We start from the raw sequence: 27716 nt of genomic DNA, 5'->3' as shown, positions 1-27716 counted from the left end.
ATAACACCAGTAACACAGATACTGAGATCAACAATTAATAAATGGGACCTCTTGAAACTTAGAAGCTTCTTTAAGGCAAAGGACACAGTCAACAAGACAAAAAGGCAGCCCACAGAATGGGAAAAGATATTCACTATCCCCACATCTGACAAAGGACTGATTGCCAAAATATACAAAGAAATCAAGAAGCTAGTCTCCAAAACATCAAATAATCATATTAAAAAGTGGAGTACAGAACTAAATAGAGAATTCTCAATAGAGGAATCTAAAATGGCTGAAAGACACTTAGGAAAGCATTCAACATCCTTATCCATCAGGGAAATGCAAATTAAAACTATTTTTGTAAACTTTTATAATTAGCATTTTAGTATTTAGATATTCATAGAAAAACAAATTTAAATGCCGAAGCAAAAGAAGAGACTCTGCAATTCGCAAACTGTCAGGAAAGACAATTCAAAATATAGCATGACACTTTCTATTCTGGGCAAAGGCAAAATCCAAAACTGGCACTGTCACCGAGGCTGATAGAGAGTCTAGGAAAAGCGGTTTTCATGCATTACCCAAGGAAATGTGGGATATGATTGTTCTTAGAAAGCAAACTGGCCTATATATAAAAGTGAAAATACTTATATTTTGGAAGCAAACAAATTTCTTCTAGGACAAAAATAGAGTAGAAATTAAAAGCATCAAACAGTTGTAAATCTTATGCATAAAACTGTGTTGATAAAATTAAAAAAATGGTTTTAGATGGGGACAAATCAGGGAAATAGATTGCTACAGACATTTTTAGTAATACATGCTTAGGGGGAAACAGTGTACTAGGATCTAAGTACCCCTGTAAAGGCAGAAAACTAATACTGTGATACCATGTGAAACTCTGACTTAGCAAAATTCTGTTAAAATATTTTGGATATAATATGCTCCTTAATGCGTAGGAACAATCCACTTTAATAGCACTTGGCATAGTTTTGTGTTGAGCTGAGTATTCTTCATCTCAAAGATGACAGAATTATTAGCCTCAGGAGACACTTCTGATATACTCTTGGCTTCTGGGAGCATCGCCAGTTTCAGAAAAAATGTGAAGTGTGTGAAACTTGTCTTCAACAATAGCCTTGTCCACCCCTTCCTCAGCTCCCTTCTTGTTTAATATATCCAATTTTGGATGCCAAGAGTCTTGGGATAGTGTCCAGGTTGTAACTACCACTTGGGACCTACTGTTCCTGACTCTTTTGTCCGTAGTGTTCCAGTACCTACGTTGTCAACTGTGCAAGCAAATTCACTTCTCATGCCAGTAATAGTCATTGCTGTCCCTGAGATTCCCTCTCTTCCTTAAATTGAAACCCCCAGTGAGTGACTTTTGGGGTTCCACCTACTATGGGACAAAGGTCTTCTGAAGATGTATGACTGAAGGGAACAGAGTTGAGGAAGGTATAATGTGTATTTCAGGTTGCTCTTGTGTCTCTGTCCAGAAGCCTTGGTGGTAGGTGGTAGGCTGAGGAGACACAGAGGCTGTCTTATATTGCTTACCGACTGTCCACCAATTAGACCTAAAATGTCCATCTGTCTGTATCTACTTGCAAACAAGTATATGCTCCAAAAAAGCTTAGCAAATTTGAAGACAGGAGTCTAGATACCTCAAATGGGAAACTGTTTAACCCTACTATTTCCTGAAATGTTGTGTTTTATTGCATAGGGTCGTGCTTCCCTCTAACCTTTTCTAAATGACCTTGGGCAAGCTTATTAGGTTATTTGCTACTTGATTTGAAACTAGATGTTAGAACTTTCCCTCTTAAACCTCATAGGAGTGCTATGATTGTTTAAGTGAAACCTCCAAAGATGGTTGGAAATAAATGTGTCTGGATAGGGGATGCTAGTCACCCAATAATTCTTACACCATTTAGTAATAAGCCATTGAGACACACTTGGTTCTTTTTGCTATGTTTTTGAATTATATTTTCTCAAGCCTTACTTGTCACCTGTGCTGAATTAATATAGAATTATTCCTGGAAGCAATTAGGAATCAACGATTACTACCTCTATCAGAGTACTCACAGTGCCCAGGGAATTATTGTACCATGTTGAAACAGATATAACTTGGTTCTATTTATTACCTCTTAAAGAAGTCATGCAACATGACTTTAAATAGAGCAGGAAGGAATCGTATTTGGTTAAAGGAAATGCCACAATGCTAATTATACACTAAAACCCATTTTGCTGTTCTGTCAATTTAGTATAAGGAGTGTCTGTTACAAAAAGCATGTCCAAGTACTGAAGAAATAAAACTCAATTTAAAATATCAACCTTATAGCTAGGAAAAGGACATTACCATAGGCAGGCATGTGCACATCTTATAACTTACACTAAACACTCAAGCTTTCTTCAACACACAGTTATCTATTAAAAGAACCTTGTTAGGTTCCTATAATTGCTGTGGGTATTGAAAAAAGCATGAAAGGCAAGTAAGACCTTTCAAAAAAATTATTGGCAGAGGCATACATCAGTGTTTCTTAAATTTGCATGTGAATACAAACCATCTGGAGGTCTTGTAATTGACATATTCTCATCTGACTTTAGTCCTAAGGTTTCCACCAAGTTTTCAGGTGATAGTAATGTGGGTATATCATCATTGCATGTCCTGGATATCTATATTTAACTGTAACATCATCTTCAGTGGTCTACAGGGTAGAAACAAAGTATTTCAAGTGATTATAAAATGAAAGGGTACATTTGGGATGTGGAGATCAAGGATGATGTCATAAGTTCAATGGCACCTTGGCACATCCCAATACTCAAGCAGCTGAGGCAGAGGACCACACATTCACAGCATCTTGATACCACACAATTGACTTAAGGCTAGCCGGTGGTACATACAAGTTCAAGGTCAGCCTGGGGTACATAGTGAGATTGTCCCCCACAAGGTTTAAAGGAAAGAAATCACTTCTTAAGCAAAAAATAGGACAATCTGTGGGTGTGGTTGACAAAAGCCAGGGTGGAAATGGAGGGCTGAGTCAAGGGAAGCAAAGTTAGAGACAGAGTTGTGGCAGATGTGCATGGCCTTGGCTGTTCCACCAAACAATCCACTGCGTGTTCCGGTGGTGACGAGATCTGTGTGTTGTGAGGGTATCTCTGGCAGCAACAAGGAAGTGCTATCAGAGAAGGAAAAATGGATAGTAGTGTTCAGTGAGAAGACTTTGAAGAGGCGGTGAGATCTCAGATTCAGACGCTGGGGCAGGAATTGTAAGGCCCAAGAAAGAATTAAGACACTTAATTTAGAAGTGATGGGATTTGAGGTAATGGCAAGTACAAGCTGAAGATGACCTTGCTCTTCTGAGTGTGAGGGAGGGAGTGCTACACCTTCGATGACAAATGATGGTGGAAGGAGGAAGGCGCATGTGATTCCCCGCCCCCTTCTTTTATAGGAGAGTTGTACTTGCTTAGCACATCGAATATTGCAGAATGTCAATGAAAATATCCTCTGAAATGTGAGGGAGTTCAAATGGGAATTTTAAACACATTAGTAGAGAAACAACAGCTAATGCAATGGAGAAAAATGAAATGAACAGAAAAATCAAAGTTAGGGCAAAATGGTACTACATGGAAAGAAAGAATATGGACGCGTTAAGAAAAAAATCTTTAATTCCCAAGGACCCATTCTCAATCTTTCTTAAAGACTACTGGGACTTCTTATGTGTGGAAAATGCTTCGGAGTATTGATGGCTTTTGTAGCATCCCATTCATAGTATCCGGGTCTATGGAGAAAAACAATTACTATTCCTGGAGAAATTGGGGTTTCCTGCTTAAGTTCCTACTACTGCTAATAAAGTAACTCAAAAATGGACTCAAAAGGAAGCTTGGGCAGAATTTTATTAGAAATTTAAAGAAAAACTGAAAGTGGAGAAGCTGTAAATCTCAACAGATGCCCAGAGAAAGAAGACTAAGGGGAAAGGAGAGAGAAATCCCTGCTGTTTATAAGCAGCCACAGGCTGAAGGGACCAACCCTGCCAACCCCCATTGGCAAGGAACCAATCAGAAGTTAGCTGGCGGGGCTGTGCTCTACAGCTCTGGGTGTGCTGTATGGACAAGTGCACACAGTGATGTGCAGAGCATAGCATCCGCCCTGGGAGGGCCTATGGGCCATAACAACCAGATGACCAATCAACACAGGGCAGATCGTCCAAGCCTGGGAGCGTACCAATCCTGAGACTGTTTCATACCCCTAGACACTCCCCTTCTGCTGCCCTATAAGATCTCAGCCTTGTGGTTTCTTGGGGTCTTTTCTCCAGCCATCCACTGCGGTGGATGGATGAAAGGCCCGAGCTAATGGGGTTAGCTTGTTAAACAACTACAATAAAAGACTCTTTGCTTTTGAATCGAAAAGGTCCCCTTGGTGATTTTGGGGTTCAGAATTTGGACACAATTGTAAGTAGTCACAGGTGAGTGAGATATCCCAGAGCAGAGGAGAAAGCATGCCCAGGATTGACTCAGTGACCAGATGAAAAAGAGAGAAAAGAATGAAAAGGAAATGTTGGGATTCAGAAACACAGGCAGGCTTCATGGTGGAGGTTCAACATATTAGCCATGGTGTAGATCAGAATATCGTATCTCCACCCAGGGCTAGAGGTATATTCCATTCTCTTTGTTTTGTTTTGCTTTGTTGTTGAGTCTCGCAGTGTAGCCTTTGCTGGCCTGAAATGCTCTACCCTCAATTTAGAGAGATCCGCCTACTTTTGCCTCCTGAGTGCTGGGATTAAAGGTATACACCATCATGCTTCACGTGGTTCCACCCTTTTAACCAGAAAAACCTTTCCCATAGTGGGAAATGTGCTTGGGAGATTTGTTCACAGAGCTCTGAGACACACCCTCAATAGCCATTAAAACTATTGTAACATTCCCTTAAGAATTGAGACGCTAAAATCTTTTCGGGGATGGGCTGAAATTGGGAAGCAAATATGACCCATTTCTGCCATGAAAATCTGGAGATCCAGTTTCCAAGTTCAGCAGAAGAGAGCAGTGTGTGTCACAGTCTCACACAGCTTACCAACAGCAGTGCACACTTAGGGGAAAAGAGATAAAGACCCTGAACTCCCTTCTGAAAGCCCTGGCCTCTAACCTGGTCTCTTCCAAGGACTTTCTCAGCTTCTGGCCAAGGACAAGAATGGGCCTGCTGCTTTCATGATCCCTGCCCTAACCTACTGGTCCCAAGTCTATCTCTCATCCTCCTCATTAGCATATGTGGGTTTCTGCAGAGCTAAAACCATTCCTGCCAAACTTAACAGCTATCATCTTATTTCCTCTGGAGATTTTGTTACTTAGACATTTTTTATTAAAAAAATATTCCTCACTCTATATACCAACCCCAGCTTCCTCTCCCTCCCATCTCTCCCCTTTCTTACCCCCCCATCCACTCCTCATAGCAGGCCTTCCTTGGGGAGTCAACAAAGTCTGGCATACCAAGTTGAGCCAGGACAAAGTCCCCCCCCCCCCTTATCAAGGCTGGGTATGCAGACTTTTTAAACAGCATGAGCTTTAGTTTTGTAACTTTCTTTGATTTAGTGGGATGTGCCTTTTCTATTACAAGATCCCACTCAGATTACCACATTACACTTTATCTCCACGGCTCCTCCCCCACTTCCTTTAGCCATCACGTGGTCCCCAAGCTTCTCCTGACTGTGAGACCTTCTCAGAGCCCCGCCCCTCTTATTACCTTGACTGTTTTGAGAACAGGTAAGCTCTTTTGAGATGCCTTTAATAGAATTGTCTGACGATTTGCCCTGTATTAAGTGGGCTATTTAGTTTGAGGGGGAATGGCCACAGAGAAAATTCATCATCCCGTCCTCTCGAGGGTGTGCTCAATCAACAAGGAGTATTGCTGAGGTGACCCTGCTCAGCTCACTGAGGTAACCTTTGTCGGGTTCTCTGCTGTAAGATCTTCCTCTCCTTCCCCTTTTAATTGTTGGGAGAGATAATGCTATACACAAGCCTTTTTAATGGCGTGCTATTTGGATGAGATGCCCCTCACAAGTCTTGGGCATTTGAATACTTGGTCCCCAGTTGGTGGTTGTTTGGGGAGGATTAGAAGGTGTGACCTTGCTGGAGAAAGTATGTCACTGGAGTAGGCTTTGGGGGTTCAAAAGACTTAGGCCATTTTGAGTTTAAGCTCTCTCAGCATCCTGTTTCCGGTTCAAGATGTGAGCTCTCAGCTGCTGCATCAGACGCCATGCTCTGCCTGCTGCCAAGCTTCCTCAGTGTTGAGGTGACAGGTTCTTCTCCCTCTGGAGCTGTAAACCCCACATAAACCCTTTTCCCTACAAGTTGCCTTGCTCTAGGTGTTTTATCACAGCAATAGCAAAGTAACTGAGAGAAAGGTGCAGAGTGACCCTGTGCTTCTTTGAGGTGTGATAGCTGCCTGACTTACCTGGAATTCTACATGGGAGATTTGCCCCTCTGTCCCCACTTAATTATTAATATATAATTAATCATTTGCTTTATTGTCATGGACACCAGTGGCTCTTTGAGATATTCAGCACTATTTTTTTTTGTTTTCATCATTTAAACTTTGTTTTTAGGCTTTCATAGAACGTCTTTGGGATTACAGTGCTCTCTGTGCATTTTATGTACTTCCTTTCTTATCCCCGAATCAACCATTCCCCATGAACTTGGTCCTTTTTATTAGAGAATGGTATTGGAAACCAATCTCTGGGTAGGATGTGTGTTCCATTTTTTTAAAAAAATTCATTTTGTTCCATGTTAGCTTCTGCTATGGTGTTTTAATCTGGCAAGCATCTTAAATATCTAAAATTTCTGTAAAGAAAAGTTTTTTCTCAGACATAGCGTAGTGTGAAAACCACTGATAGTTTACACACTCATATATGCCCCCAAGTATAGCTCAAGGGGAGATTAACAAATGGCACAGATGTATTAAAACATTATGGAGGGAACAGTATCAAGCCTTCTGAAGCAACCACTTCTTTTTTCTTTTTAAATATTTATTTTTAATTTTAGAAGCACTCTTATTTACATATCAATCCCCCATTCCCTCACCCTCCCATCCTCCCATGCTCCCCACTGACCTCCCCTACACCCCAAAAATAGTGAGGCCCTCCACAGGGGACCATCAAAGTCCTTCACATCATTTGGGGGAGGACCTAGGCCTTCCTTCCCATATCTGGGCTGCAATAGTATCCCTCCATAGGGAATGGGCTCCCAAAGTTCATTTGTGCTCTAGGGATAAACACTGGCTCCACTGTTAGAGGTCCCATAGACTGCCCGGCCTCCCAGCTGGCACCCACGTTCAGAGGTCTTGGTTCAGTCCAATGCTGGTTCCCCAGCTTTATGAGTAGGGTCTCTGTGCTCTCACCAGGTCAGGTGCACTGTTTCTGTGGGTTTCTCCAGCACCGTCTTGGTTCCTTTGCTCATCCCTTCTCCCTTTCAGCAACTGGATTCCAGGAGTATGACTCAGTGTTTAGCTGTGGGTGCCTGTTTGAAGAAACCGCTTCTTGAGGAGTCTATTTCTTAGGGGAAAACTCTCCTACTTTTTGTATTAACTTTCTGCAAAATAGAAATATTTCATTTTTCAGGATATATAAATAACGCTACTTCCCTGAGTTATGAAGAATTCTGGGAGCTCAGAACTGTTTGCAGAAACAGTCTCCATGGTCTTCCTCACAGCCTCCCTCAGGGAGGGAATCCTTTGGAAATTCTGTTCTGAGACACAAAGGTTCCATCATCTGCTCTGAAGAGATACGGAGCCAGAGTAAACACCTATGGCTAGACTCCTGGGAAGAAGAAGCAGACTGCATTAGATTTTGTGATCATATTATACAATTTGTTAAGGATGAAAACTCCTGTCCAAATGCCTGCCTTAAAATTCATGCTAAATGCTGAAATCATTAACTCAGAAACATCTACTGGTATCTGCAAACTCTGTGTGAGAGACTGTAAGATGAATAGCTCTTCTCTGTAGAATGGCACTGAATAAAGCTAATTATGGGAAATGTGTTACTGATACGTAGATAAATTAGGTTTTGTGTGTAGAATAGAGAATCGGTTTATCCAACTTGAGAGATTGGAGAGAAGATATAGATATTTTAACAGAATCAATACTGAGATGGGATCAAGTCTAGACCCTAATTATCTACAAATACTAAATGAGCCTGTGAGTGTAATGCCATCACCAGGATTCAGATAGATACAAAGAAAGTAAAATTTTGTTGTTTAGCAAGAATTTTACAACTTATTTATAAAAAGGACAATTCAGAAGTGAAATAGTTTTACATATTGCAAAGAGATACTGTAAATATTTAAAAGGCAGCCATCTTGGGCGAGGAGCTCAGTGCGGTGCAGTGGTGGAGGACCTAGCTTGACCCTAGCATGGAATAAAGAAAGGAAGCAAACTCAAGCAAATGGTCAAGAAGAATGAACAGACTGAATCAAAGATCTTTAATACTTCACCCTAAAGGAAAACCAACTTTACAAAGTATTCTAGTCATGTCCTTAGGAAATATTCTAGCCTAATATAATATTAATATATAACGAGTGAATGAGGTTTGGCTCTGGTAACTAGGTACCCTAGACCAGTGGTTCTCAATCATCCTGATGCTGTGACCCTTTAATACAGTTCTCATGTTGTGGTGTCCCCCAACCAGAAAATTATATTCATTGCTACTTCATAGCTGTAATTTTGCTACTGTTATGAACTGTAATGTAAAAGTCTGTGTTTTCCTATTGTCTTAGGCAGCCCTCAAAGGAGTCATGATCCTGTAGCAAGTGTTCTTGTCGGACATTCTTGGACCAACAATCCACAAATACTTATGTGGAGACTTATTATAAATTATGAAAGCTTGACCTTTAGCTTAGTCTTGTAGCTCTTATAACTCAAATTAACCTGCTTCTGTTAATCTAAGTTCTGCCACATGGCTTTTACCTTTTCTCAGTATGGCAGGTCTGACTTGCTGTGAGTTTGCTGCCAAAATCCCCATACCTACATAACCCCTATTCCTCTCTCTCCCTGGAAATCCTGCATATCCTCTCCTGCCTAGCTATTGACCACTCAGCATTTTATTAAACCCAGCAGAAGGTGCCTTGGCAAAGACACATCTTCACAGTGTCCAAAAAGATTATCCCACAACATGACCCACAGGTTGAGAACTGCTGCCTTAGACACTCAGGGATAAATCTGCTTTCCAAGCCATAGATGTCTAAGTCTGTTTTCCCAAGTGTTCACAGAAGAGTTTTCTATATGTAAGGCATCTGACTTTCATTTTTTGTTTCCCTTCTTTAACCCATAGTAGCTAAGAACTAAAATATTTATTAATATGTTTTTCAAAAGACTAGTGTTTTTCTCAGAATTTTTCCATGTTTAACTTCCCTCCTTTCTTTCTCTCTTTCTTCTTTTGTTCTCCCTCCCTCCCTCCCTCCCTTCCTTCTTTCTTGCCTGCCTGCCTTACTTTCTTCCTGTTTTTGTATGGTATATGTGGTTGTGGGTGTCCATGTGGGTATGTGTGTGTATGCATCTCAGTGTGTGTTCATGCATGCATTCAAAGGTTAGAGTTCAATGTTAGGTGTCTTCCTCAAGACTCTCTGCCTTATCTTTTGAAACAGGGTCTCTTACTGACCAAGGACTCACCTAATTGGCTCGGCTGGCTATCTAATTAGCTCCAGGGGTTTGCCTGTGTCTCCTTCCTAAACCCTTGGGATTATAGGTGTGTGATGCCTTGCCCAGCTTTTATGTGGATGCTAGGGAAACAAACAATTCTTGCCCAGCAAGCACTCTTCCTACTTAGCCATCTCTCTCCCATGGGCCTCTCTTTGCTTTTCATTTTATTTAATTTTTTTCATGTTTGAAATTGAACCCAAGAATAGGTTGACTCTTGATAGCGTTTTAATTATTTTCTGCTACACATTCAGTTATTTGCGCATTTAAACATTTAACAAAATACCTAACATTTTTAGTATCACAATCACCCGATAAGCATGGAGAATGCACCAATGAGTAAAATAAATGTAGTCTCTGCTCTCCCAAGCTTGTATCAAATCAGGGGGAACTGCTGGGAGGAACCATATTTGCCTGTAAACCCAGACCTTGGGAGACTGAGGCAAAAGACAGGAGTTTAAAACCCACCAAGGTTACATAGTAGCATCTTGTCTCAGAAAACCAAATCAATCCAAACAAAACAAAGCCCAACAAACCAACAAATAATAACTAATGGGGAAAGACAGTAATGAGTAACTATATATAGAGGGAGAACAGATGTAGTATTACTTGGGGTTTTGTTGGTTTTGTCTCCTTCTTGAGAATAAGCAGCTTCTACACAAATGGTGCTAGCATGAATGACGCTGTCTCACAGTGCTCTAGGTTCCCGGTTATAGTACTGATCCTACAGATTTTATCAAGGAGGGAAGTTATTTGTGAGCCAGGAAACAATTGTTTGCTTTTCATGGCCGCCTGCCTGTGGGAGACGGAAACGTTCTAAAGACAGCCCCATTCCTTAGGGTAGATGCTTGTTTTAAAAACAAACAAATAAATAAATAAATGAAATTCAAAAATCATTTTAAAAATTGAGATGTCAACTGCTTGCTGAGCAAGCTTTGAGAAGGGAGTGAACTCTACAGTGATTATGTATGTGTGAATTGATAAATGTGGACCTTCCGCACCTTCTCAAATTACATGTGACAACTTCATCTCCCACAGCACACCCTGTAGTGGTGTGGTGGTGATCAGTGTGGTCAGCAGTGTGCTATTTGGGAGGAGGTGCCTGCAGAGTGTTCATGTTTTTGCAATTTTGAGCTGGAGAACGGGACATGCACATCCTGTTTTTTCCAGAACTTTACCCTATGACCTCTCTATTTAAGACCTTGGCTAATCTAAGGCATGGAGCTCTGGTTTCATTGTGATGGGAAAAGAATGTTAGTCACCTAAAAGTACTCTGAGGAACTTTGAGAGATTTATTTTTGAAGCTAGGTGGAAGCCAAGGTACTACTTGTAATTTCTGTGAACATGTGTGATTGAGGACTAGTTCCTTTCACCTAGGGAGATCCAGTTGCCAGCAGCATTGCTAATAAGGGGTTTAGTCCCCTGTGTGGATCTAGGGGTACCTGATTATATCTGCTGCAGTCATTTTTTTCCTTCAAGTTCCCAGATGGAAAAAGGCATGCTAGATAGTAAGTAAAAAAGACCAAAGCTAGATAAGGCTTTCATTATTGTTTTGGTGTGTGTGTGTGTGTGTGTGTTTGTGTATATATACACGTGCCTGCCTGCCTGTCTGTCTTTACTTCTAAAGTATATACAATCCTTGTTTCTAACCCACACACTTGTCACAATTGCTATATAAATGAATAGGTATGTAGCATCAGAAGCTATGGTTCTCTGTTGCCTCCCTGTGTTTTTCAGGGTTAATGAGGTCAAGAACATGACCTTTAAACCTAGACTCCCAGCAGTCCAGTCTGTTAACTACATAGAAGATGCTGGGCAAATTACCTAGTCCTTCTATATGCCTCAGAACATCCATACCCAGTGTGGAGTCTTGGTGAAGAATTATTAATACAAGTAATTGGAACAATATGAGGTACATTAGAGTAGTTAAGAATTCCTAGCTGTTGGGGATAGAGAGATGGTTCAGCAGTTAAGATAATTGCTACACTTGTAGAGAATTAGGCTTTTGTTCCCAGAACCCATGTTGAACAGTATACAAAGAACTGTAACTCTAGATCTTGGGGATCCCATGTCTTTTTCTGGCTTTTGAGGGCCTTTGCATATACACACACAGAAATACTAATAGCAATACATATCTTAGAAGAATTTTTAGCTGTTTGCATCCTTATTTATTACTACATTTCTTAGTTACTTTTCTGTTGTGATAAAACACTGTAACTAAGAGTCCAACTGGGCTTGCTATTTCAGAATGTTAGAGTCTGTGGTGCAAGAACAGAAGCATGGTGGCAGGAACAGCTGAGAGCTCACATCTTGAGACCCAGCGATGAGACAGTGAGGGCACACTGGGAACGGCACAAGCCTCTTGAAACCTCAAAGCTGGACCATCGTGAAACACCCCCATCAACAAGAACAAGCCCCCCAATCCTTCCCAAATAGTCACACCCACTGGGAACTATAAACTCAAAGATGTGAGTTTGCAAGGGTCATTCTCACTGAAACCGTCACATACTATAACATATATTCATTGTGGATTCGAAACCCAAATTCCAATTTAGTATTCTAAACCACATAGAATCTACCTTTTCTTTAGGCTAACAACTCAAGGAACCATCAAATTCACCAAGGACTTCCTTGCCTGCTTTTTATTTTAACTGGAACCTACATTTGACTTCTCAGCTCTTCTCTCTAGATACGGAAGAGACATATCAAAAAAAAAGAAAAGAAAAAGACAACTAAAAGGGTGTAGTGTTTGCCTGTTGCCCAAAGAGAGTCTGCACTGGACCAGCTAACCCTGAAAGCAGCCCTCAGGCAGGCATGTGTCCAGAATCAAAAGGGAGGCTGTGAGGAATGATGGGTCAGCCCAAGAAGTCTTGGCTTGTGAGCACGCTCAGCATCCAACCTCAAGAAAAGAGGCAACAAAGAAGACAGCCATAGACTTCTCTTAGAGGTCATCCTTCATTCCTGACTTTAGCATAGCTAGTAAAATGTTGTTGGAGTTAGAATAAGCTTTCTCATCTTTGTGGCAGATGTGCTAGACCTAGATCCCAGAGGGGTGTCCAGATGTCCCTCTACCGGCAACTGACCAAATGGCAATTTCCCTAAGTCCACTCAACAAAACTAACTTAGCTAAGGAACATATTTAATTCATTAAAACTTAAAACATGAATATCAGTTTGTCAAAAGACTACTTAATGGAATATGGCCATATCAGTATTTTATTTTAAAGCAGGACAAAAGTCGCCAATGCTAGATGCAGAGAAAGGCAGCGTTGGGGCCATGTGGAGAACTCCTGGCCACTTCTCTTAAGTCTTCGATGCCTGTACGATATAGACCCTAGTTACTAGGGTTTCCAAAAATGGCTGAAATCTGTGTTTTCAAGTGTGATTCTGCTGACGTTTGCATTTGGCAAGTATCTACCTACAGTCCTGGCCAAACACAATCCATTCAAGGGCTGGACTTGCCCCTGGGCCTCCTTCTACTTGTCCTCTCTGCTGTGGATGCTGCACCTGTGTCTGCTGGTGGCTTATACTGTCCTCTAGTGGATGGTGGTCCCCAAGGCCTGCAAATACTGTACTTGTTTGAAATTTTACTAAGGGACAAATTTGTACCTGCAGTGCTCCAAGGCTAATTTGGGTAAGTGGTATACTTAGCTAGTGGATAAATATCCTTTGCTCTGTAAGTCAAAGTTTCTATTTTCAACATGGTGCTTGAATGTCTCTGGCCAAATTTGAAAACCTTTTTGTCTCCTGAAACAAATACAGTTTTGCTTTAAAAGTTGAAGGATGGAATTGACTTCTGATGCCAGAGAAAGAAACATAGAGGAAGTGAAAATATTACTAAACATTTAACCTGTAGAGGTTTAGGAGGTTGGCATAGAATTCAGTTGAGAAAAAGAATTTTGAACAGAAGCAACTAGTGCTGTTTAGACTTTGGTAGCAATAATTAGGGAAGTATATGAAGACATTTCTTGAAATTCCTGTTATACTTAACTTCATTTTAAAAGAACATTGAAGGGCTATGAGCCTTTTTATGAATTATTAATTTTTAAGTTAAAATATTAATTGAATATTTTTGAGGGATGAAGGGTCACCTTAAGACTGCCAAGAGACTGTGTGATATTTTATAAGTTATCCTCAAATCTTTTTAATCTTTTAGATCCCTCGGATAGATTGCTGAGGGCACTTACTGTGTGTTTTTTTTCCCCTTTCTATTTCCTTTCATATACCCACAGCAAAGTTCTGCTCATTGAACGTTCTTAATGAATTCCTATGAATTATTTAAATGTGTTGCCCAACTTTAAGCATTTATGACTGAAATGTGTGTTCCTTTCTACCAACTCTATAAGTTGTGTGTGCTTGCCAAAGTGAAAGGAGACGCACCTCAGAAGAATTCAAAATACACTGGTTTTAAGAACCAAACAATGCAATTCTTCATTTGAAATCCCTCTCTCTTTACATATCCTTATCTTCTTACAATATTTATTTGGGGATCTTATGACAGGAAGCTTTTTTCTAGGGTTTCACTATTTCCTGAACAAGACATGACATGAAATAGAAATGCATTGTATTTCTGTTTGAATTCAAATCAAAAGATGTTGTTTGACAAAGCCCACTGCCTGTTCAAAATAGAGGATTAGAAGCATTGCACTGTATTAGGTTTTAGCTCCAGGAATTGGTTCGGAATTCTCTTTAAAGTGAGGGTGTATACGGCATCTCCATCTCCCGAGCCTGAGGCTTGCTTGCTGTTGCATGGATGAGACTCTCTGTCCCGGCTCACGGGCTGGACTCACCCCTGCCTCTTTGAACTGCTGTGTTGTCTTTCAGTATCTTCATGAACAAGCCAACAGCACAGTTGTGGGATGAAAGCTTGACTTCAGTTGTTTAGATGACTTTGTTTGCCAGGAAGCTTTCCCTTCTGGCAATAAGACAGCCCAAACCATAAAACATAGTCCAGACTACACAGGGCTTGTCAAACGAAAAGAACTTGGTTGGCAGAGAGTGAAATTTCACTACTAATTATAGATTCTTCTCCCTTATTAGTTCTTTCATTTGTTCAGCCTTTCTTTGGAAGCGTTATGCTTCTACATGAGACATTGTCCTGGAAAATAAAAATGAAACGAGATGGATTTAAGCAATCTGGTGGCCTCCCTAAGCTTTTTAGAAGCCATTGTGGGTGATAGAGGAGACAAATGGTGGCATCTGTGTTTGTCTCATGATTCCCAAGGTCAACAGTGTGCGCAGGAAATATTTTTAAAGCTAATTTTCCAAACAAAAAGTTGGGAAAATTTTTCAAGCTATGCTAATTTTTTATTGTACCCTACTCCATCTAGACTATCTGGATGTAGTTTTTTCATTATTACCTATATCATTAACAATTGAAATACATTTCTTCTGTTTGTTTGTTTTTCTCTGAGAGGTGATACATTTACTATTCCATCAGGGATTTCCATTCAACAAATATTTTTAAAGCACCAATTCCATTTAAGGCATGTTGACTTAAAAAAAAAAGACAGAAGAAAGGAATTAATGAATGGGCTGGAGAGATGGCTCAGTGATAAGAACACTTAACATGCAAGTGAGAAGAACTGAGTTCTGGTGACCCCAGCCCCCACATTCTTTAATAAAAAGAAAGTGGGAGGTGGCCACTCATGCTTGTAAAGCAGTGTTGTGTTGTAAGAGACAGGAGGACCACTCCAGGTCCAATGCAAGACCCAGTCTTGAAGAAATTAAGTGGAATGTCACACACACACACTTACACACACAGTCAGACATATGAGCCATCACATACACTTATGAACATATACCATACACATGTGTCATACACACATATACCACACTCACACAAATATATACAAAAGAATAAATGAAAATCAATTTACACTTGCCCATAAATGGTCATCTCTGAGCCAGAATCCACTCTTCTAAGTTGATAAGTTATTGTGGCAGGCTCCTATAACTATGGGCAAAGGATTTTGTCCTTGGTAAAAGCTGAATTATTAGTTGCTTCAGTTCACATCATGTTCAGAATTTTCAACTCCATTCCAACAGTATCTGTAACTAGACTACAGATTCCACAGATTCATTTTTTTATGAAACCTCTGAAATTTGTATTAATTTTACTTGCTGCCTAGTATATTCCTTTTTGAAAGAAGTGTTATAAACTTTAAAAAAGACTAAGATTTTATATATATATATATTCTAATTTCAGTTTTTCAAAAAGAATTTTGTAGATATTCAGTACCTGAATTTTCTCTAGATTATGATGCTAAACAGAAAGCTTTTGAATTAGAAGTTGAATTTTAGCTATTCTCAGTGTTAGCATTTTGCTATAAAGTGTTACTTGTCTTTTATTGTTTCAGTAATTAGGTTCCTTACTAGAAGGAGCTAACTGTCGTTAATGTGTTTAGGTGATTTGAACTCCTGGGATCTGTTCATTTGCCTGCCTTCCAGGGAAGCCTATGGGAAACCCTGCATAGCCAGGGAGCACATGTGTCAACTAAGGCTACATCAAAAGGTAAATACTGTCACAGTATAAATACAGTTTATCAATCCTGTGGGTATTACTAAAAGGGAAAGTTTTTGGTCCATATATTGTTTTTAATTCTTGAAAAATTGGAACCACTGAATCTTTGGCACAAGTTTCAAAAAGAGTTACTTAACTTTCTGTCACTATAACAAAATGCCCAGGGCAAACCAGCGTATAAAGAGGGAAGACCTACCTTTGTCTCATAGTTTCAGAGGTTAAGGCCATGGTCAGTTGACCTTGCTGACTTTGTATTTATGTTCAGGCCATACATCGTGAAATGAGTGTGTGGTAAAGGAAATTGTTCACTTCATGGTATTCAGGAAGCAAGGAGACCAAGGAAGGAAATGACCAAGGTCCCAATATCTCCTTCAACAGTTTGTTCCCAAAAGTCTAACTTCCTCTAGTGAAGTCACATTTACCAGAATATTTTACCAGCTCCCAATAACAAACAAGCTGGTGTCTAACCCTTTGCTCTATGAGTTTCTGGGGGACATTGAAGATACAAAGTATAACACCATGTCTTATTATTCATCTTATAATTAGAACCAGATTTTGTTTTTGTTTTTACTATAATTTCCTCAAGCTCCAGCTCTTATAGTTTTCTATTTTTTTATCAATAAGACACACATTTTACCTAGAATTATGTAGCTTATTGGATGTTGCTTATACTCAATTCATTGACTCACAGTAGAAAAGTATTTTCTACATCATTGTACTGACTTTTTCAAACTCACCTATGTCCTAGTAAGCTTCAGTTGCCATGGCGAATCAACCTAGAGTCATCTAAGAAGAAAACGTTGGGTGAAGGGTTGTCTGGGTCAGATTGGCCCGTGTGCATGTCTGTAAGGGGTTATTTGGAAGATTAATTCATATAGGAGGTCCTAGCCATAGAGACTATAGGCTGCAGAATCCCTAGCAGGTGGAAGTGAGTTGTATTAGAAAGCCAGCTAAGCATGAGTCCACGAGCTAGCCAGAGAGTGAATGAGCAAACGGCAGCATCATTCCATGGTCTCTGCTCAAGCTCCTGCCCAGCTTGAGTTCCCACCCTGATTTCCCTCAGGAAGTGACCTGGAAGTGTAAGCTGAAAGGAACACTTTCTTTCCAAGATTGCTTTTGTTTGTAGAGTTTTATTATAGCGACAGAAACAAAATTAGAACATCATATTAAATTGAAAAAAAAAGTAATATACTTTCTCAACCTAAAATCGAAATTCAGTATTTACTGTCTATTCTGTGTGTGCATTCATAAGTGAAGACAGAATGAAAACTTGTCCAATATGTTAGCCATTATGCTAGACAAGATACGTATTGTTGACACTTACAACAAGTCTGTGAGGAAAGTGCCAAAACGAAGTTGGTTTCTGTCTCCCATCTGAAGTTGCAGTAGCCTATCCTGTTGACACAATGACAAGGAAGGTTTAAACATTGTCATTTTTTTTTCTAATCTTTTTCTGGTAACTTTTTACTTCTTTGCCCTTTAGACTGAGTACATTCTTTTAGGTTGTTTTTTGTTTGTTTGTTTGTTAGGTTTTTGGTTTTACAAAGCCAAGGCTTGGTCTTGAACTCACTATGTAGTCTAGGTTTGGCCTAGAACTTGTGAAAGTCTTCCTGTCCCAGCATGCCCACTCCTGCCCAGTGCTGAGACCTTTGTATATCTGTAATCATTTCTTCTCTTCATTCATCCTTCCCCTTCCCCTTCTTCCTACTTCTTCTTCACTACTTTCCCTCCCTGTCCTCTCCTCTTCCCCTCTTCCTTCCTTCCTTCCTTCCTTCCTTCCTTTCCTTCTTTCTTCCTTTCTTTTCTTTCACCAGCATGCGATCTCCATCACTACCTGTGACTGTTTTCACCACATTCTCTCAGCTTGTTCTTTATAACACCACTCCCCAAATTCCAACCCAACGCTTTTAGTTAAAGATCCTCAAGTCTGCACCTACCCTTCAGAGCCGTCTCCCAGGCTTCGGGTTTGTATATGCCTGCCCATCTGACTTGTATGCCCCACTTATGCCTCAAACTCAAGCTCCACAGCCATATGTCTGGTCAGTTATAAGTATGGCCAACTACTCGTTCACCTCTCCGATTAAAATCTGGCCCTCCTCCTAAGCCCTCCCTCTTCTTTCCTTTTTACAGTGTACTATAGTGTTAAAACATATAATCCCTATTTAGCCTGGAACTCTGTGTCTCAGCATTCCAGCATACTCAGAAGGGTAAACTGCAGAGAAACTAATAAAAGAACCAAGCAGAAGTTTGGATAGGTTGAAAGAAACACTAACAAGAAACAGATGACATAGGCCCTGGAAACTAGCAAGAACCTAAGATTTTTACTGTTCCTTGTCACAAGAGAGGTATACAGAAGGAAGGACACAGCCCTGAGCTTCTGAGAGCAGGAGCCAAGACTTCTGCTTGCCTGGGGGAGGGCGTGGTTGTTAACTGAATGGGATATAGCTGTACTGTACCACTGGCCTGCAGAGAGGATAAGAAACAAAACTGCTCTCCTCCCTCTCTCCAGTTCTTCTTCAGTTGCTCCCATTGGTCCAACACAACACTTAGTCAAGAGGCAAGCATCTCTGTGATGCCATCCATAAAATTTAGCCTGCTGGGAACAGCAGGAGTGCAGGTCTAGAGAACAGAACAGGAAGTACTTAACACAATTAGCTGTCCTCTGTGACCAGAGCCTGCCCAATAGTTCCTTTCTCTCACCTTCATTTAGCTCCAGTATCATACTAAATGACAAACTAATTATCTTTCTCTAAACACCTATGCTGGCTTTTGTCACATACTTTTCTCCTCCTCCCCCTCCTTCTACTTTTTCTCTCTTCCTGGAATGCCCTTTCTTAATCCTCTCAATCTCTCTGATTTTCAGTAAGGAGGGGCTTTGTCTCCATGACAGTATCTAGAGACATTTTTGGTTCATCACAACCAGGAGAAAAATGTGTTCTGATCACCTATTAGTCAAAGCCAAGGATGCTCCTAAGTATTGGGTAATGTTCACAGCCAAGAGAAATGAAGCCCAGTGTACTGACAGTGCCAAAGCTGAGAAACCCTAAGGTGCCCCAGGATCAAGGTCTTTCATGATAAACTCCTGCTCTATCACACATAACCTAAAAGATTTTGGTCACATTTAATCTCTGTAGCCTTCAGTGTTTTCAACTAAAATACGAAGGCATTAGAAACTAGCTTTAAATTCTCATGAAAGTCACCGGAAACTTTGTATTGAAGCAGAACTAAGAGGAACAGCAGAGATGCTGGGTGTGTGTGTGGCGGGGATATAATGAAGTTCAGTGTCTAGGAGCTGAAACTACATCTCCATATTTTTTTAATTTCAAGAATAGTTTTAGACATGAAGAAAATTATGGAATTAGTATATTTCCCCATGTACCCTTACTTACCTTGCTCTAAGATTAGCAAAATATAAACATGATGCATTTATCAAGAACAATAAATTACCATAGTTTCAAACTATTCACAGAATTACAGGCAGCACTTAGATCATTTTAAACTTATGTCACTTCTCTGTTCCAGGATCCAATCCCACACCCTTGTTAGATGCAGTTTCAACCAGTCTCTGTTTTCTCTGCCAGTCTGGGTGCTTCTCAGTTCTTTTTCCCTTAATGGAATGGAAATTTCTGAAGAACGTTGGTTAAGTATTTAGTGGAATGTCCCGGGTTGAATTTGTTTGATGTTTTCTCACAAAATTTTGGAGTTTTTGAAAGAATGTTACTGCTATGGTCTGAATGAGAATGGCCCACATGGGCTCATCTGTTTGAATACTTGGCTCCCAGTTTATGGACCTACTTAAGAAAGATTAGGAGATGTGGTTAGGCTGGGGGAAGTATGTCACTGGGGTCAGGACTCATCTCACTCTCCGTGCCATCTGCACCAAGGGTCAGATGTAATTTCTCAGCTACTGTTCCAGTGCCAAGCATGCCTACCTGCTGCTGCCATACGGTCTACCGTGAAGAAGTCCCTGCATAAACTTCCCTTCTGAAACTGTGAGCCCCCAATAAACTCTTTCTTTTATAAGATCATTGGCCTTGCTTTTTTTTGTCAAAGCAATTGAAAGGTGATGAAGACAACCACAGAAAAGATTAGATTTTTTTTTTGTGGCTTTGAGTGTCAGGAGGCACATGACACTCCTTAGTCCTGTTTCCCTTGTCATCTGGCATAGGTAGTAGTTATTGCCTCGCTCCACTGTGAAACTACTACTTTTCCTTTTGCTTTGTAAATATTTGGGATGTGATACTTTGAGATTATGTAAATATCTTGCTTTTCTGCAAACTTTGGGACATGAATTTTAATATTCAGTCATGGATCTTACCAGTTATTAATATTATCCATCTTTATAGGTCATTTTCTGTTGCCCTATTCTATAATTATTATGTGAGGATATTCTATAGGGAAGATCTATTTCTATCAATGTGTCAAGTCTGAATTCCTTTTAATTAAAAACTAAAGTCTCATGTGGGAGATTTTTTTTTGCCTAGAGGATTATTTATACGTTAAATTTAGACTAACACTATTTATCATGACAGAGGTCACCACCTCCTGAGATACTTTCCCTGCTGAATGTATTGTCTTATTTTTTTACTTTGTCTGCTCATTCATTCATCTGTTTGCGCACTTATTATCTATCCCTTTGTCATTACTACAGTTACTTATTGGATATGTGTACTGAGCCTGGTTTAGTAAAACAGACATAGATCCTTGTTATTGGGGGGATTAGACCCTTAACAGTAGACAGGTAAAGGAAATGCCCTCATAAAAGACCATGTTAGATGTCAAAAGGAACCAAGGGTATAATTAAAATAAATAGAGAAAAAAGGTTATTGAACTTAGATGAGTAGGGTGTGTTCCATCAAGAGACATTTGAGTTGGGAGTGGTGGCTCACACCTTTGATCCTGACACTTAGGAGGCCGAGGAAGAAGGATCTTTGAGTTTGAAGCTAGCCTGGTCTACAGAGTGAGTTCCAGGGCAGCCAGGACTGCACAGAGAAACCCTGTCTCAATCCTCTCCAAGTGACATTTGAGTCCAGTTGGAAGACCCTGAGGTCCTGGTGCCAGTGGCTCAGGTGAAGATTACAGATACAAAAGAAAGGATAAATAGGTATCAGGTAAAAGAAGGTTGTCTTGTTTTTGTTTTGTTTTTTATTGTTTTCAGTTTATTTAATGTGTGTGGGTGTCTTCGTTATTTTTCTATTGCTGTGAAGAGACACCATGACTAAGGCAACTTAAAAAAGAAACCATTGAACTTGGAGCTGGCTTACAGTTTCAGAGGGTGAGTCCATCTGTGATCATCGTGCCAGAGAGCAAGGCAGCAGGCTGGCAGGCAGGCATGGTTCTAGAGCAATAACTGAGAGCTTCCATCTGATGTAGAAGTTGGAGACAGGGATTGAGACTAGACCTGGAGTGGGCTTTTGAAACATCAAAGTCAATGACACACCTCCTCCAACAAGGAGTGACACACCTCCTAATAATTCGCCAAACAGTCCGCTGATGAGGGACCAAACATTCCAATATATGAGCCTATGGGAGCAGTCTCGCTCAAACCACCATATTTGTGTATTGCCTGCATGGATGTCTGTGTACCATGTGCACGCAGTACCTGCAGAGGCAAGACGAGAGAGTCAGATCCGTTAGGACTGGAGTTACAGAATCAATATGTAGGCACTGGGAATTGTACCTGGGTCCTCGGGAAGAGCAGGCAGGCCCTTTTAATACTGGATCATCTCTCCAGCCTGTCTTGTATGTGGTAATAACACAAGGATTTCCATATGACTGGAGGAAAGTTAGTGCAGCAGGAGCAGAGGGTACAAATGTTCCGAGAGTGGGGACCTACATGTGGTGACATGGGGAACCCTCGTAAGGACCACACATTTTGCTCTTGGTGAAATGGTGCCTTGATGGAAGGTAGAGGAGCAACAGAAGTCCCATTGCACTTTCACAGGTTTTTCCCTGGCAGCTGTATTGAGGTTAAGTACTTAAGAAGTGATGACCAAGGAAGGAAGCCAGTTGTCAAAATTATTCAGCCAGGAGAGGGTGAGTGAGACTAGCTGAACCGCAGTGGGGGCAGGGAGATGTAAGCAGAAGAATGAGTGGTGATAGAAATGAGAACTAGCGATAGCTAACTCTTGTGTGGGTTTTACTGTACACCAACCACCATTCTGAACATTTCCATATGTATTGGTGTACTTTCTTTACAGCAGAGGAGACAGAAGCACTGAGATAGATAGATAGATAGATACATAGATAGATAGATACGTAGATAGATACATAGATAGATACATAGATAGATACATAGATGACAGATAGTTGCCTAAGGCCTTTTAGCTAATAAAAGAAATAATAAGAATTCACATTCAGGAAGTCTGGGATCAAATGCCTGTTTTCTCAGTCAGAGAAACTTTCTAATCACGTATTCAGGCAGTATCCTGACAGTCTAACCCAATGAGTATTTTTAACGAATACATGAATTCTCAATGACACACGTAGTGAGAATAAGTAATCTGAAACCTTATGAACTGTGACCTATTTGTTGGGGTTTGTTGCAGAATTGTTGATCACTTTGGAGTGAACAGATTAAGATCATGAAACTTTGCAGTTACAGTGATTAGTGGAAATAATATAAGATTTGTAACAGAGAATGAATGAATAAATCTCTAGGAGGAAAGTGCCATGGATTTAAAAGTTAAAAGTCGATTTATACTTGTGGTTTCATGAAGGGAGGCCTACTGTGTGAGGCAGCTCTGCCTTCACTAACTGGAGTTCTTTTCATCTCAAGGAGATGGCTGCTAGGGTTTCAGAAGCAAAGGGATCCATTCCTAGCTTTGAAAGCTTGTGGGATTAGCAGGCACTAAACTAAACCCAGATGCTGACTTCAGCATTTGGAGCACTGAGAATGTCTGGCATGGCTCTTACTGCAGATCATACAAGGCATTTCCTTGTTAATTTGATGGAATGGTGATTATGTTTGGAAGGCATAAGAGAAAGACTTTTCTTTCTTTGACTATCTGGGTCTCCAAGTTTTCTGCCATGATTTTCCTAGCTAATGAATGACCTTGAGCAGCCTCTGGAAGAGGTCTAAATCCTGGCTGAATAAAATGCATGGCCATCTGCGTAGACAGAATGAGCAGAAAGAATAATCTGGAAGCTCCAGCGTGGTGCTTGTGCCACTCTCCAGTTTAGAATGACCAGAAAAAAATTCCATCAACTTCTTATTCATTTTAAACATTCCCAGCTTAAATGTTCATCTTCTTTAATTAGTTAATGACATTGCAAGGGTTTTATTGTTTCAGTTTATAAACACTTTCCAAATACTTATGATTCATATGATGGGTTTACTTTTTTGAATCGAAAATACCTCAAAAGAAGTCAGGCTTTTTCTTTCTCTTGTGGGTATGTGTTTGTGTGCACCCACGCATATGTGTGTGTGTGAATGTTAACACATATGGGCACATGTGTGCATATGTATCTTCTGTGCATGCCCGTGGAAACCTGAAGTTGATGTCTGGTGGCTCTTTCTTTTGCTCTCTGTTTTGAATTGTGGAAGGTCACTAAGTCCAGAGCTCTCCAATTCCAGATAGCCTAGCTAATCATCTTGCCTCAGGAATCCTCTGTCTCTGCCTCCCCAGTGCTGAGATTACAGGAAGGCTGCCACACCTGCTTGGCCTCTCACACAGGTGTGGGATCTGACCTCTGGTTGTCTACTGAGTCGCTCCCCAGACCTGACTTTCACTTTTTCTCATGATAATTTACAACAGAAACAATTTAGATAAATTCATTGCAGAATGCATTTATGGAAGTATATTTGGGCATTGGAATTTTTTAAATGCGTATTTCTGCCTTCCCAATTGTACCTTTAAGAACTATTCCAGTGGTGTACGTTATTACCAGTGCATACACTTTCGAATCCTGTGAAGGGGGGTTGATGTGAAGGAAAGAAAAACAGCAGCTTCTCCATCTTTACCTCTCTCACCATGTATGTGTGCATATATACTACATATGCAAAATATATGTAAACAGGACATTCAGCCTCTTATAAGATAGACACTGTGTTCACTCATGTAAATATGAATACATACACATACCCACAAGCAAGAGTAAAAGTCTTACTAAAAATGTGTTTTGACTGTTAATGGTATATTAACTATAGCAGATAGAATGTCTACTTTGTGACACGGACACTGGTGGAGGACATGTATGTGTGGAAGCAATGAAGTAACATGAGACATCTCTCTGACTTCTGCTCAATTTGATAGTAAGTTCAAAGCTGCTCTTCAAACAATAAAGGTTATTCAGTGACTGGGGAATATTTCAATCAGCAAAGCACTTAAGCGGCAAGTGGGAGAAGCCGCTTGACTCCTGGTTCCCACATGTAATTGGCCAGCAGAGTGGCCTCTGTAATGTCAGCACTGGAGCTCATTGGCCAGCAAGTCTAACTTAATCAGTGAGCTACTGGCCAATGAGATACTTCATGTCAAAAAAGGTAAATGGCATTCCCAAAGATGATACAGTCAAAGATGATAACTCTTCCACCTCCGGATACATGGGCATATACGTGTATGTGCATTGTTCCCCCCACAGGCAGCTGCACACACACGAACACATACACACACACAGAAAATACAAAGAGTAAATGTTATTAAAATCGGTGTTGCAATGTTATGCTTCTGAAACTTGCCATACAAGTTATCGAATCCAGATAAAACTCCTTTGACGGTATTCCACTTGATAATGATGCAAGCCTTCTATATTTCATAATATACATTAAGACAAAATCCACTAGAATATGAGAGAGCAGTGTTAGCTTCAGCAGTCAAATATGCTACATGATTGATTTGCAATGACCGTGTGGTGTATGGTACTGGAGCGGGTCAGTTGTTTTGCTGAGTTGGCCAGTTTTACTTCTGTTCTGCGTTCATTTCCCAGAGCTGAAGGGAGATGACATTTTGGTTGTCACATGTCACCAGAGTCACACCCCACCACAGTTATGTTGGCTGCAAGTGTGAATGAATGCTGAATCACGTTCTGGAGGGAAGAGCGACAGGGGAGTCATTAGGTGAGGGATAGGAAAATAGAAGCTAGAAGCTAGAAGGGTGCTTGCCTTGCCTTGGCTTCATTTGCCTTTGGGAAGTGTAGCCTTTGCATGACATCATTCTGATCTAGTGCTTTGCGTGACGACATACTCTGAGGTGACGCAGCACTCCTCTCTGTCTGAAATCTGTGCTAGCATCCCCTGCCTTCGAAGTAGCTCCATAAATCCTCGGGGTCACTTGTTCAGTCATGAATCTTTCACATCAGGAGGCTTCTGTTGCCTCCTGATTGGGTAGTAGAGGAAGATAGAGCTAGTGCCCCAGGCTTCCACAATAGCAACCAATGTGCTCTGAGCCCCTTAGAAGGTTAGAGCAGAACTGTGCTAACCCATGGTCTTCAATGCTGCTTTGCCAGTGTTCGTTCACTTTCTGGATCCTTCCTTCACTAAAATTTCTATTCAGTTGTTAGCAACTGAGTGATTTTGCCTTACACAAGGAAAGATAGCTCCATTAAATGCCCTTTGAAGCTTTGCACAACTGTAGAAAGATACTTCATGTATAAGTTAAAACAGTAGAAATCTCTGCTACAGCTTTTCCATGCTTTTTTCCTCTGTCTGTCCCTCCAGCTTGTCTGAATAATTCTAAACTGGAGAACCAGGGCATTAGGAAAGTCCTTGTTTCCTTATACTTACTCTAAAACTGCCTACTTTTGAATTTGAGAAATGTAGACAACCCTAGAACCATGTCCCACACTGACAGCTTTCCTCGATTTCAAACACATGTAAGCACAGTAGATGTTGGCTTCCCAGGAGACTGCACAGAACACAGTGTTTAGGAATGCTGTGCACGCCCAGTCTGTCTGCTTCCAGGACCTGGACTGGGGCTTCGGCTTGTTCTCCCTGGAGCTATACTTGGTCAACAGAGAGTTTGCTGAATAAATGAATAAGTTAATATGATTCCCAGTGTCAGGGAAGATTTCATCAGCCCGGGTCAAAGCACTTTAAAGGAATCATTAGGAAAAAGCTACATCTTATTACAGAATTGATCAAAGTAGAACTCAAGGCTCTACCTGCTTTATTGTACAAGTGAAGAAATTGAGAACAAACAAGCAAATCGTGCTCAAGGTTAGGATTCTGTCAACTGCACAATTAGGACTGCATCCATGTCTCCTTCCCATTTTGTTCAACACAGTTGACTTCTATCTAGGCATGCCAGTAGTACATGTTGAAGAAACTATAATACTTTATTGGGAGAGAGTGAATTAATTTGAAAATAATCAACATGCCTCTAGAATAAATCTGATCTTCAAGCTGATTTAAATGGATCACCCCACCCCCACCACAGCCCCACCTACCCTCCTTCCCTCCCTCCCTCTCTCTGTGTCTCTGTCTCTGACTCTCTCTCTCATTTTAACAAGGTTTTACCATATTTGGTTTTAGTTTGGGGATGTAGTTCATGTAGCTAGTTAATCAAACTGTAAAGTCACAAGAGGAGAGAATTGAACTTGTTACAGAATTGTTTTCTCTTCTTTAAGTGGGTAAAAGAACAGTGCCCTTCATTATGAAGTAAAGACCATATGTGAGACATGGCACTGAAGATCTAAGTGTTCAAGTCGCTGTGACCTTTGGAACTTAGGTTACTTGGCTTTCTAGTCTCTTAGTGATATTTTTGCCATGTGCAACTATGAAGCTATGTTACTGTATTTGACACAAATATGTATTTTTATTTCTAGCAGATAGGATAGCTTTGAAAATAAAAAGGTTTCCCAAGTTATTCCAAATATTTTGAAGATTTCTGAGGGCAAATTTCTATCTTATGTATCTACTTTGTCATTCCTGATTCAAGTGCTCACTTGTAGATGTTTTACAGTCAGATGAGGGTGCAGCAGATGATGGATACCTACAGCTTCCTCTCTGGGTCACTTTCCCTCCCTCCCCTCTGTTTGTCTTTTTGTCTCTGTGTGTTTCTGTCTCTGCTCTGTTTAACTAATTGGAAGGTAATCAATAATGCCTCAATAATCTCTTCCTCCCTCCCCCCTCTTTCTCTCCTCTTGGCCTCATCATTTGTGAACCCTTAAATCACTAGGATCTTTTTCATTCTTTGCAGATAAATGTATTACCAGAAATTCAGCCTCAGCTTTGCAGAAAAGAAGGCTTGTGTCAAATGGTCAGAAGATTTCCAGGTAACCTTTAGTTTCCTTCTTGATGCATGAGCGTTTGACATCTGAAGGCTTCTGGATACATCACAAATAACACGGCCTCAAGACATAATCTCCAGCTCCCCTCTATCAACTCCACTGTGATAAGTCTTCCCTGATGCCCAGGCTTTGCCAATGATAATACCTCATACTAACACGTCTGGTACTTTTAGCCTTTTGTTTTTTCCCTCTGGTTTGCCAGGAGTCTGTTTCTATTTGTCATATCTGTTTCTTTTAGAAAATAATTCTGCCTTAGTTTAAAAGGGATTGTTGTTGTAATTCTTAGTTATATATAACTTGACTTTTTAAAAAAAGG

At 40.5% G+C, this 27716-nt stretch overlaps 1 protein-coding gene across 2 annotated transcripts in view; it reads left to right on the top strand.

Moving 5' to 3' along the window:
- Cped1 (cadherin like and PC-esterase domain containing 1) overlaps positions 1–27716 on the top strand; it is a 258430-nt gene that overhangs the window by 40524 nt on the left and 190190 nt on the right. The window contains exons 3-4 of one of the 2 annotated variants that reach the window (XM_013119074.3): positions 16059–16165; positions 27310–27385. In XM_013119074.3, the coding sequence (XP_012974528.1) occupies positions 16059–16165; positions 27310–27385 (183 nt within the window). The remainder of the gene's footprint in view (positions 1–16058; positions 16166–27309; positions 27386–27716) is intronic. The other variant, XM_040728510.1, reaches the window with a different exon arrangement.

The sequence above is a fragment of the Mesocricetus auratus genome, unplaced genomic scaffold (genome assembly GCF_017639785.1).
Source record: "Mesocricetus auratus isolate SY011 unplaced genomic scaffold, BCM_Maur_2.0 Super-Scaffold_100019, whole genome shotgun sequence".
NCBI classification, from domain to species: Eukaryota; Metazoa; Chordata; class Mammalia; order Rodentia; family Cricetidae; genus Mesocricetus; species Mesocricetus auratus.
Note: the sequence above shows the minus strand (reverse complement) of the source record. Positions and strands in the feature narration are given on the sequence as shown.